The sequence below is a fragment of the Branchiostoma lanceolatum genome, chromosome 12 (assembly GCF_035083965.1).
Source record: "Branchiostoma lanceolatum isolate klBraLanc5 chromosome 12, klBraLanc5.hap2, whole genome shotgun sequence".
NCBI lineage: Eukaryota > Metazoa > Chordata > Leptocardii > Amphioxiformes > Branchiostomatidae > Branchiostoma > Branchiostoma lanceolatum.
In genome coordinates, this window is record NC_089733.1 from 2,168,352 (window position 1) to 2,181,660 (window position 13,309).

A 13,309-nucleotide genomic window follows, 5' to 3' on the forward strand; every position below is an offset into this window, starting at 1 on the left:
AGAGGTGCTTACCCCTATCTGCCACCCTACACCCCTGTTTAATTGTTTTGGGTGGGAAATTCGGATTTAAACATTACAATGCCGCGATTTACGGTGTCGGAGGTTCATGACGAGCTACATGTTTTCACGCATGCTTCTGATCCTGATTTCCCTGATTCTGGCGGAGAATATGACGAAAGTAGCGGGAGTGACTATGAGGTGCAGCAAGTTAGACCTTCTCCACGAGGCACGAGAAGTGCACAGGGGCCGGAGAGTAGATTCCGGAGAAGATGTCACAGATCGCGGCCGTGGTCATGCAAGAGGCCGTGGACGAGGAGTGCTGGGAGGAGGCCGGGGACGTGCGACGCGCGGCCGAGGGGGGCGTGGTCGTGGTCGCGGCCGAGGAACACGCGGACGCGGCGGCACGCGCCCGACAACAAGTGGGCGTGATGACGCGGGTCCCTCAACAAGTGGGCGTGATGCCCCCGGTCCCTCAACAAGTGGGGATGCTTCTGAGCCACTCAAACCAACGTCAAGCTGCAGTATTAGACCTTAGACTTGAAGATAAAAAATGGCAGGAAGTGGATAGTGACACTGTGCCACAGACCCCACATGCGTTCACTGTACAAAGGGGATTCACTGACCAAGTAAGTTTATAGTCGCTCTTACAGTACTTTGTTTTTTAGTCAAATCAATTTGGTGTTGGGAATTTTTTCAGATTGTCTTTGATTACCTTTTCATTGCTTTCTGGTTGCATTTGTATCAACACTATCTTGCACATTACTGAACTAAAAAAACATGTAGGTTTAGGGAATGGTGTCATTCCGAGGTAACGTTCATTTCCGCACCTATAACCCTGACAAGCCAGACAAGTATGGGCTGAAGGCTAATGAATTGTGTGACTCGAGTAATTCATATTGCTGTCAATTTGAGCTTGATGGTGGGAAAGGGAAAGAGCCTTCGGCGAAGGGGTTGACACACGACCTCGTCACCCGGCTGATGGCTCCGTACCTTGCGAAGGGACACACACTGTACTGTGACAATTATTACACTTCGCCACAACTGTTCCTTGATCTGAGCGATGCAGGTACCAATGCCTGTGGAACGGTGCGAAACCGCAAAGGGCTGCCTCAGGTTATCAAAGAGGCAAAGTTGACAACGCCCAAAGAGAGGATCTGCATGAAGACCGGGCCCCTCCTTTTTTTTTTGCTCTCAAGTAGAAAGACAGGAGGGGTGTGAAGATGTTGTCCACCGCCCACAGTGCAAAGTTCGTTGGCACAGGTAAACGGAACCGGGACCAGGTGGAGATCACCAAACCTGAGTGCATTCACCTGTACAACAAGTACATGGGGGCAGTGGATACATCGGATCAGATGGTGGCGTATCTTAGTTTCAGAAGGCGTACCCTCAAGTGGTGGAAGAAAGCTTTCTTCCACATCTTCAGTCTCGCTATTCTGAACGCCTTCATCTTGTACAAAGAGCATCACAGGCAAACAAGACGCCAAAACAACTCAGGTGAAGACGAGTCAAGCCTAGCCGAGTCAAGCCAAGACGAGTCAATCCAAGATGAGTCAAGCCAAGACGAGTCAAGCCAAGACGAGTCCATCCAAGACGAGTCAATCCAAGACAACTCCAGCCAAGACAAGTCAAAGAAGGGCCCAATGCTGCACAGAGCCTTCCGTAATGGCCTTGCAGGTGGTGACGCAGGATCGAAGGCGTGGTGGGGGACACAGGAAGGCGTTACGGGGACTCAGGGCGGCATGACGGGGACACAGGAAGGCGTTACGGGGACTCAGGACGGCGTGGCTGGGACTCAGGAAGACGTGACGGGGACTCAAGACGGCGTGGCTGGGACTCAGGAAGACGTGGCGGGGACTCAGGACGGCGTGGCGGGGACTCAGGACGGCGTGGCTGGCTGGGACTCAGGACGGAACCCGGCCGGTGTAACAGAGCCAGGCGTATTGCAGATATTCACCTCCTCAGGGCGACATACCGTCAAACATTTCCCGATATCGCTATACAATGTTGGTGGCTATTCCAAATGCCACACTGCGTGTGTATGCCTTAATGCACAATAGTTAATGAAAATTCTATGTTATGATTGCAGGCTTCGGTGTAAATGGCAGTTCCCCTGGGAACTGCAACCCTGGGGGTACTAATATTACCCAGCCAGCTACTAAGAGCAGAGTTGGCAGGACAGGGTCCAACATGTCTCCTCAGGAAACTCATGGACCTGTACTTCACACGTGAGGTCCTGGCAGCCTCTTGCCTCAGAGGTTTGGATAAGCATGACGCACTTGATATAGACATCATGGCAGCAATTATCTGTGAGTTATCTTTCTTTGATTTTTCAAGTGAATAACTATAAGTGATGTGATACATAAAGCAAGCTCAACTGAGTTTATTTTTCTTATACTAGTACAGTATTCAGTTTCTCACTGGTAAGTTACCGGGTACACCATTATGTGTTGAGCTTTGTCCGATTGTAAATATAGCTCAAATATATTACTAAGAATAAGATAATAAGAAACTTAAAAAAAAAAAGGTACATCATTCTTTTTCCCTCCCTTCAGCCGCAACCATCATGTTTCCAACTGGCTACGACTATCTTCAGTTTAGTAACATTGTTGATAACAAGTGTTGTTTGAAGGCCTCCTTTTTCTTAACATAAATCAACTACTCAAAGGAAAATAAGTTGGAAAAGACAGTCATGATCTAGATTCACTTCTCTTGGTTTTTACTTTGGCCTTCTTGAATATTCTTCCTGCTCAATTTGCACATAGGCGAAAACCTAAGGAGAAATTCTGCCACAGCCATGGACCAACTGAGATTGAGGAAAGTTACACCCCTGTCCTGGTTCCCAAAAACATGTATAACATTAAACAGTGGCTAGATCAAGAGATGGTTGACATTGAGCATCACAATGCAGCCCACATATCTAATATCGTCAAGAAGGATGGGGATGTCACTTAGGAATTCAAGATGTGGTCCTCTAATAAAGACTGGCAAAAACTGACATCAAACTTTGATGTCAGTTGAATAAGTAGGAATGAGGATAATGTGGCAAGGGTACGAACTACGTACAAATCAAGAAATGCTCTGACGAGCCCTCTACGAGCCTCATGTATAAATTAAAAATTAAAAAAATGCTGAGCAGAACAGGCTAAACAGATCATCCATCCCGAACTTGATCTTCCAGAAGCCTCCCGCAATGCTATGTTGCGCCTTCGGTCCAAAGACACCTTCCCTTACAAGGGGTAAACCAGTATGTGTTTTTTTAATGTGATGCCTTAAACTACTAGTATCAGTGAAACAGGCATCAAATCCATATTAGTTTGTGACCGAAGCCTCTTTCAGCAGTTGGGCATTGATTATATAGAGTACTTTTTACAGAACAGTATACTATACTATACCATACCTAGTTTTAGTGGTGGTATTGTAGTTTGTTCTGTGTGTTACATTAGGGCATATGTATCACATGTCTGTTTAAATCCCAGTTGCTACTTCAATAAGTTCCTAATATAGAAGTTTATTACCCGAGTTGCTCATTGTTAGCGGGTTGGGCTTTGGGAGGGCGTAATGTGTAAGTTATTTAGGGTAGAGATTTCAATCTAGCAGAATCAACAACTGTCTGTCTCATACACATAAACAACTGTCTGTCCCGCTGTAGCGGGATATAAAGAAGGGGTGGGATTTGCTAACCACAAGTGCCGCCATTGCAAATGCAATTTTGAAAATATGCAGTCTAAATTCCAGGAGACTTTTTTCCAATAAAATACCCATGAACGGCATATTGTATACTTGTATAACCTAAAATCAGCATTGATATATGGTATAAATGAGGTCTCGCGAAATCGACCTTACGTACCCAGCTCTCATGGGTATCCGCAGCAGTCCGTTGGAGATGCCGAGCGACTTCTGTCACAAATTTCAGAACACTAGGGGTATGATGCCGTGGCTAATTATGTCAAGACTGTGTAGACTGAGCCAAGTGTAGCGTAGAGCAGCAAACCTCCAACTGAGGAATCCTAGACAGGGGGGGGGGGGGTTACCGTGATTGTCATCCTTTACAATGTGCTCAGTCGCTAACTTTTGATGAAAGTCACAAGTGCTCTGATGATCATTTCCTTTTCATTGTAATAAAATTGTGAATACGATTTCTAAGTTGTAAAAGGTATGTGATGGGAAATATCAGAGAAGTCATCATGGACCTCTTAACATTAGGGGTATCTATGAGGAAAGAAGACAGTGTGGAGGGGACGGTGGAGCTGATCCATATCTACTATTACTGTTTACCTATGTTGAGTTTGGACATTCATACGTGTATATGTATGCAGCATGCCTGTTCAAATCAGGTTATCAGTAGAATACCATAACCTTTACAGGTCCTGGAAGCTGTAATTTCGTGGGAATTATTGATTCCAAACTTACCGGGGGTGGAACCAACCAGGCACTGAACCCTGCCATACTCACCGGTTGTACCAGCCATCAAAGGACAACTTCAAGGAACGGAGAATAGCGCGCGACCAAACAAATGCGAGTGTAAAGCAGCGATGGGCACAGCAGCCACAGTATAGGCCTATTGTACTTGATGTGCCATTTTCTGAAGGTGGGATGGAAATCTGTTCCTACAATCAAACTAAGATTGGTCGTTCATGGGATATCAGTTCCGGAATATTTTACCATGCAGGTGCAAGTTGTGTAAATCACTAAATGTTATGATGCCTGAAAAAAAATTGACAACGATAATAATATCTGAGTTATGTTAGGCTTAGTTTAGTAGAAACAATTCTCGAAAGTCTCAGTTGCCACAGACTACAGTGGATTTTCTACTACAGACATACAAAGCATCAGGAACCATGTGCTGGAGACCACAAAGGGAAGGGCTCTCACTATAGGGAACTGTGGAGGTAGCAAGTTTACCACGGGGTGAGGGAGTTCTGTTCAACCACACGTTCGGCACAGTACTCTAGAATGGTAACGTACAGGGACAAGCCGTCAACAAGGAATGGCAAGAGGCAGTACAAGATGGTACTGAAACCTGGTGTCAACATCCCATCCTCTTGGAGGATGGCCGATGGTAGGCTAGTCTTTTTCCGTTATGTAGGCCAAGTGCGAACTTGCTTGAAATGCCATCAGGAAGGACATTAAGTTGCAAACTGTACAGTCCTGTTCTGTGACAAGTGCCAGACTGTTGGTCATATCGCTTCCAAATGTACCAACAACATTGTGTGCAACCACTGCCACAAGGAGGGCCAGTTTGCCTGTCGTTGCCCTACGTCGTACGCTAGCAAACTGCAGCTAGACAACAAATGGACAAGCGGCCAGGAGCTGGAGGCTGGTGGGTCTAACCCGCAAGCCGCCAGCCCTGCGCAGCTGACTCCTACTATGCCGCTGGCGCTGACTGACCAGACAAAGGCACACCGCGAGTCCATCACTGTTATTTTCTTCTGTCCTAAAGGGTAAGAAGACAGTCAAGGCTGCAGCAGCCACAAAGGGACCCTGTATCGCCCAAGGTGCCGCCCGAAGTGCGAGTGGAACTGACACCGATTCATCAGTCGGAATGAAATCCCGTCACACCCCCAAGTTCATAACATGAAGGTCAGATAGAGTAACTTTACTTTTAGTTGACTGTAGGTGACTTTGACAGTTAAATAGAACAACACATTAAGAAACCTGAGACAGGGATAAGGGGACGTTCTAATCCATCGATGTTGCTATTTTCTCTCCTTTTAAAGGATGAAAAGACCTTGAGGGCACGGCTCACCCGCCTGAAATACCCTTCGGACTCTAGTGGGACTGAGTCCGACTCCCATGCCAACCCGACACGGATTAAGGTATAACCCTAGCTTAACCACCTTTTAACTAGTGGTCTGTGCCTTTCACGGTCCTTGTTCGTTTCGAAGCGTCTCGAACTGTTGACAAACCAAGCGTTGCCGGAGCCTCTGGAATGGCAAGGAAGCTAGATGCTGTAAAACAGTCCATCCAATCTCTGAAGTAAGAAGTGAAAGAGAAGGATGCGGAAATACAGAGGATGGTTCTTAAAAAACTTTACTTGGAGAAAAAGGTGCAGGCAACACAGCGACAGAAAGACAGCAGGAGGATAAGAAATTCGAATTAGCAGGTAACCAACAGATCCAGTTGCGTACTGGCCCGTACCCCACAAGTCCATTCACGAACGGTTTCCGTCTCTGCTGCATGTAATTACTGCCCTTCAATGTCACTGCTGTCAACCTGCCAAACGCCATCCATTGTGTCTTGACCACTCTCTTCATGTATGATATTTCTCGGTCTGATCTTCCTGGATTAAAGTTAAGGATGGAGTCTAACCTGGCCAAGAAATGGACCAGTCAGTCAGTCAGTCATGGCCCTCCACAGTGATGGCCCCAGCGAAGATCAACAAAAGTATGGTGATTATGAGGTCACAATAGACCAAGGACAGAACAGGCTATTGGGGATTCTGACATTGTCGTCGGGGGGATCCGAAGATCAACTTGAAGGCCTCATGTTCATCATAGACAAACTTGCCAACATGTCCGATAAATCCTACTTTCCACACACAAAACGAATCATCAGCAAGATAAAGAACACCATGGATGATGGGGCCGCTAGTCAGAAACATTTCAACCACCTCTTACATACATACCGGGAAGAGATCCTGCCTGACGTCGTTGAATACTGGGACAGTTTAAAGAAGAGTATGCGTAGCATGAACCGTATGTACTGTCAACCTCATGCCCTCATTGGCTTCGCCACATAAAGTGATGAGGCCTTAAAGAAGCTGGAAGATCCGTGGCGGAAGACCTTGGGACAGCAAGGGGTGGAAGCGCTGCCAGAATTCCAGAGTGCCGGACGCTTCACCTGGAGCAAGAGTGACTCAGGGACCCAGCGTTTGATCCGGACCCAGGTCATGCAACTGCCCCCGTGGTAACCAGTAAGCCGGGTGTATGGGAGAGTTTTCCACATACCTCAGCCACAATGGATCACAACGCAGCTCCCAGGTAAAAGCGTTCATGGGCAATCGGTTCAACATATTGTTCGAATGCGCGGCTGGGATATACCACCACCACAAAGACGTGGCTGACATGTTCAAGAAAGGCTATCACAAAGATGGCAACAGGCCGAATGTAAGAATGTTTTGAAGTGACAAAGAAGTCTGTAGTTACACAAATAGATAAAAACATTTTATAAGTAAGCACTTAATGAACAATGAATTTTTTAAAAATAAAATCTTCTGCTATTCACAACTGCATTGTCTAAATTGGGAAACATGTTTTCAAAGACCCGGGGTTTAGTAGCCGCTTCCACCATGAAGTGAGGTTCGATCCAATAAAAGTGAAAGAAAGTCTATTTTGATTCAACATACACTAACAGCTGCATCCTTTTTTGACTTGTTGTTGATTAAGTTGCAAAGACAAAAACAAAATCGGACCTTAAAAAAAGGTAAAGCCGCTAGAGGTCCCAAATTTACCCACCCCCCTTCAAGATCAACATCCACAAATACACAGAACTACAAAAGAACACAACTGAAAACATAACCTTTATGGTATGGTGAATGTAATGAACAAATGACCTTGATGTACCGTTCAGATCATTTCAATTAAGATTGGATTAATGAACGACATTTTGGATAATTAAGAGACTGTAAAACATATCTTGTAACATGCTTTTTAATGGATGTAAATCCTGCCCAACCCTCCCTTATTCTGTTTCCACTAAAGGCAAGGTATGTTGAAGTATGTTCGGATATTGGTGGAAATGACATACTTTCTATTGATGCAAGGAGTCCTTTTGATCCTTGTTTACAAGTATAATTCAGTTCGATGCTAAACCAATGTCAGTTTGGCTTAACATTGCCCATAACGGCAGAAGATCATTAAAAATACATGCATTGAACTTGTTAGGCGTCTTTGAGTAACAACCATTGATTGATATTATTTTGTTTCAGTTACAAGCCTGGCGACAAGGCTTTTAATGAGGCCTTGCCCAAAGAAGCAGAGGACATCATCTCATTTGCGGTAGAGACGAGTGTCCTGCCAAAGAAGCCCAATATGGATGCTCTGTCTTACATTCTCCACTCTCCAGTTTTCTAGTCACTAGCAAAAGACAGAAGAATTTATTTCCAAGAGTCGAAGAGATTGAGTTTGAGCATTCTCATGCTTCCCACCATGTTCTGTACATACATACATAACGTAACTTTAACAGCCTACGCCAACAATTTAGTGATATGTTTTCTTTTCAGTGGGGCAGACCACCCCAGCCGTGCCTCCAGCCTATCTAGATGCAGGACTACGAGGGAACGCCCTGGCCGCTGCCATATTGGGTAACGGTAGTATAGTAAAACCTCCTCAGACTAACCCTGCTATACCGATTGTAACTGCTTCTGCATTCGACACCCTACACCTCCCCCTCGACTCCGGGGTCTCTATGCCCATTTAAGAGAAAATCTGGACCGACCACTTTATCGACCTCCGCGAATTGCTCCCGAACCAACACCTCGACCCACAATACACAGTATCTCTGTCGAATGGAGAAGCAGCCCCTATTCTCACCCTAGCCAGCCGGTCGAGCCAAAACAAACAGCCGCTAACCCTTGACCAGTGGACCAACGCGTTCCTGGTCTTTCACTATATCTATGTTCAACGCCATCTGTCAGCCCTTGTGTGTTACCAGCATCTTATCAGAACTATGACTGCTAGGGGGCTAACTGGCGGCGGTACGACGAATCTTTCCGCATGTACCGCATTGCTAAAATTGGCACTGACGAGACAGGGTGGGGTCCGATCCGAAGGTACCATGATGCAAGGGATAAACCACCAAAGCTCTAGCCCCGACGTGTGGCATTTCAATCGCTTTTGTTTGACACTTTTTTACCCCATACGAGAATGGGAAGCTCACTGTCCCACATTGAAGCTGGCCAGATTGGAACCCAGAAATTTTTAAGTTAAACTGCCGGAGAAAGTGTTTTAGAAACATCCTGACTCTACCAAGTCCCAGTTCGATAGATTGCCTGGGCTCGCCGACAAGTCCTATATGGCCAGCCTGATAAGGGGAAAGCTGGACCGTGGTTTTAAAGGATGCAGTCAAGACAAAGGGTAAATGAACATATTATAGAAGATGAAAGATCAAAATTATTCAGAGAGGTTTAGAGATGCAGAAGAGCCATACCCATCCTTCAATGATGAGTCAGAGAACGGCAGTCTGCGCCTGAACCGACTCCGCCCTTGCAGAAATTTATCAGCATGAATCAGTTAAAAGACTGTGTAAGAAACCCATCAAGCCCCTTACCCGTTAAAACGAGTGTAATAACACCATTGCCACAAGAAAACAAAAATGAGGCCAAAAAGGAAGACACCATCTGACCTTTGCAAGAGAGCTGAAGCTGAAAGACAGCAGGTACTATAATTACACATGGTGCCTCAATCTTAAGAGTGGTAACAGAATTATCAAACATGATAATGATAACAATGTATATGGATCAACAACCACAGCGGAAAGGTAACTTGTACCACTCAAATGTGGGCAGCTGGCTATGACGAACAGACAATCATGGCGAGGACAGGTGGAGCGCAGGCGAGCCAGCCGTCAAAATCAAGATTGGTGGAGGCCCACCTATGCAACCGTCACCTGAGCCCACAAAACACAGCTAGGCGCTTCAAATCACGCTGGGGGCTAGTGCTGGCAGACTACAACAAAATCAAGACCATCCTGTATAGCACCCAAGATATGGAGGACACAAACACACTGCTCCTGTATTTGAATGGAACAACTATGTGCACGTGGTACAAGGACAAGACAAGGAACATGGAGATGAGCATGCTGTCACAGGGCCTGAAAATTCCTGCCACCCCTGTACCCGCAACAACTACAAATCTTCCACCAAGAGTTCGCTGACGAGTAGAACAAGAAAGGACATGTCTTCAGACATGCAAGACAATCGTCCACGTGTAAGGAAATGGGGTTGCATTTTCTTCCTGCTTGAAAAGGGTCTTGAAAAGAAGGTGCCTTTGTCGCAGCAGGGTTAGGTCCGCAAACAGTTAAGATTCAACAGTAAATGGACCACAAGCAGGTGAGTCCCTTTTAGTTCAGTCATGCAAGTTTTCGTTTTTCAACACGCACTTTTATAATTTACACTCTGTACATGGTGAAATCAACAGAATGCCCTAAATTTTCGTTATACTTGAACTTGGGGTGAGCCCATTATGTCAATTTGCATTAAGCAACACGTGAATAAAATGTGTTGAACCTTTGGGTTTGGCTACCTGACCCGTATGAATATCCTGTTGGTTTGAAGTCTGGGTAGGTTTTCAATTTTGTGTCTACTGGGGTCAGTTTTTCGCTATTTTTTGTCTAAACCTGACTTGTTATGACAGTAACTGTTAGCTATATAATGTTAACGTTGATGTTTGAGTTGGATCGATACGATAAGAAACCTACAGTAATGTGTTATCTGGTTGCCGTGCAAGGTAAACAATGTTGCATAACAACCACGGGGCATCAATAATTTGTAACATTTTTATAATGCAGTATATAAGGTTACAGTCAGGAAGAATGTCAGAAAAGCGATCCTGTATATGTTGCTTGGTACTAAAATCAGTGCACATGTAACAGTGTGGCAAAAGTTATTATGTTAAAAAAGAATAACTTAACTGAGGAGATATGTTGTAACCAGTCCTTGCCTTGTGAATAACATAGAGGTCGTATTTCAAACGATTTTGTACCTATTCATTCCTCTTACTACAGGCTAGACTGTGCTCTAACAAAGAAGTTGACAAGTGAGTCTGTTTAGGCAATGTAACGTTACATGAATTAATGTGGTTTGTTTTAATATTCAAAGTTCATCTGTGTTGTTTTTACTTTGAAGTTGCCTTCCATTCTAGCAATAGTACTGACCCATGTATTTCAATTTTCTTTTTTTTTTAAAACAGCATGATACTATGATGTCATTATGACAGATATGCTCTCATATACCAATATCTATAATTGAAAATTAGCCTGTAGTTTTAAATAGAAAATAGAATAGCCTTCCAACCTTACCTGCAATATTGCACGCGTGTCTTTGCATGTCATGCAAATGAACCTCTATTCCCATTTATCTGCCACTTTGAGAAACAGTGGGTTTGAGGGATTCTCAAGTGCACCAAGTAAGATTTGAATTGGGACACAGCTGGAACTAAGGAATTACCTGGCATGCCTCAACCATTGATCAATACACGTTTTAGTAATGATGATGTTGTGTGTATGACTAGGCCAGAGCAGTACTTCCACATGAAATACTGAAAGTGTCCGGGAATGTGGACTTCAAGGCTGCCAAGGGCTGCTATTTCCATGATGTTCTACCTGAAAATGTCGATAGATATGGAAGCGCATATCTGAATGACCAGGATGGGGAACATTGTATTTGGGCGTTATGGACGATGGTAAGGATATTATACGATTATAAGATTGTTCATATGAACACCCATTAGGAGATTTGTTGTCCGCCATCCCAGGAAAGAACAAATGCCAATATCCTGTGCAACTCTTGTAACAGACACCCCGACCAATCGAATCTGGACATTCCTCCAAAATTGGGACATTCCTCCAGAATTGGTACATTCCTCCAGAAAAGCGGACATTCCTCGACTTTCAAGCGTACATTTCTCTAGGAGAGCGGACGGTCCTGCAACTACGCAAGTGAAACCCTGGCGTAGTTAGTCTGGTAGAGACTAAGTTAGGGCATTGTCCCTGGTTGATAAACCTCCGGCCATGCGGTCCGGAGTCAGTCTTAAGTTCATCTACTTGTGTGCGGCTGTGTCTTTCCTAGCCTTGTTATTACCACATAACATTGGTGGCAGCGGCCTATACTTTCAGGTATATTTCATCCATGCCATGGCAGCCGCACAGCGTTCGAGACTCCCCCCGTCCTTCGATGGGAGCGACTACTTCCAACTCTGGAGCCAGCAGTTCGATGTCTGGGCCGAGTCCCAACAACAGGACGACCCAGCGAAGCTGTGCCACCCCCTCACCTACCTCACCGGCGCAGCGTTCGGCTACTACACCGAACTCCCAGATGCTACCAAGGCCGACCTTGCCCTCCTGCGAGTGGCCATGGCCGGGCCCTTCGGCCGTCCACAGCTGCTGGAAGAGTTCCGCCGGGCGGCCAACGCAAGACCGCGACGCCGGACCGAAAGCCTCTCCGTCTACGCCGCCGAAATCAAGCGGCTGGTAAAGCTGGCCTACGACGACTTCAACGACGCCGGGCGGGCACACATGGCGCTCGACAGGTTCCTGGCCGCCCTCGACCAAGACCTGAAAATCCGGGTAATGGAGTTCGGCCCCGCCGACATCGACGCCGCCACCCGCCAACTGCGAGCAAGCCCGCAACACCGCTGCTCATGACGTCTAGTACGCCATGCCCGACCACACCGCGGCCAGGGTGACCACCACCAGGGCGCCGGCGCCGGACCTGACCGCCACCGTCGCCACGCTGGCGTCGAAACTGTCCGAAGTCGTCGACCTCCTCCAGTCCCAGGCCGGCAGCCAGCGACAGTCCGACCGTCACGCCCGTGACCGCCAAGATGACCCAGGACGTTCAAAAGATGTATCCATTAAAATAAGTAGTACTTTGTTACACTAAAATGTTTTCTGTTTAGTTTGGACTAAAGAGTTACATGTTAAAGTTTAAATCCTCCCACATCATTATTGATGTTTCGGCATGTATTAATTCTATTTACGGCGGAAACCCGACAGCAGTACGGGGTGAGCATCCACCTCTACAAGTTGGTGAACGAGAAGTGCTGTTGTGTTCGTCACACTGTCAACAGAAGGAACAACAGACCAAAATCTTATCAGCAGTTCAGCACCACAGTACTCCAGGCTCTGAATACCTTGGCAGAGGACTAAGTAGATTATTAATACATGTAGGCCATAGTTAGATTTAACATTTATTGTCTGTTTGTTTGTTTGTTTGCATGTTTATATAAAGAGAATGGTGCTAAGAAATAGTTAGAACATGTTCTGTTTTATCCTAAACCGAGATATACATATTGTGCATTGATAAACTTGCCATTTATATTTCTACTATGTTTGTTATACTGAAGGTTCCTCGAGGGATATGATTTAGACTTCATACATTTCAATGTCTTATCTTTGCTTTGTATTTCACATGCCAGACTGGACAGCCCCCAGTGCCCCTTTGAGGGCCAGACCATGGAGTCCTGACTTACTCCCACATCCTGGCACGTTCTAAGCTAATAAGAACAGGGCCAAGACCCCGGAACAGTTCTTCAAACCACAGATGGGGATATATTTCACTGTGGAAGAACTGTTACGGAGCAACTTTACCGGG

General features: G+C 45.7%; 1 protein-coding gene across 1 annotated transcript; it reads left to right on the plus strand.

Moving 5' to 3' along the window:
- The first annotated feature begins 269 nt into the window (after nucleotides 1-269).
- On the plus strand, nucleotides 270-8,072 carry LOC136446407 (uncharacterized). The gene is given in 6 exon segments (XM_066444760.1): nucleotides 270-479; nucleotides 790-1,176; nucleotides 1,179-1,937; nucleotides 5,164-5,441; nucleotides 6,742-6,906; nucleotides 7,928-8,072. Coding segments are annotated over 6 exon segments (1,944 nt in total).
- Nucleotides 8,073-13,309: the final 5,237 nt, after the last annotated feature.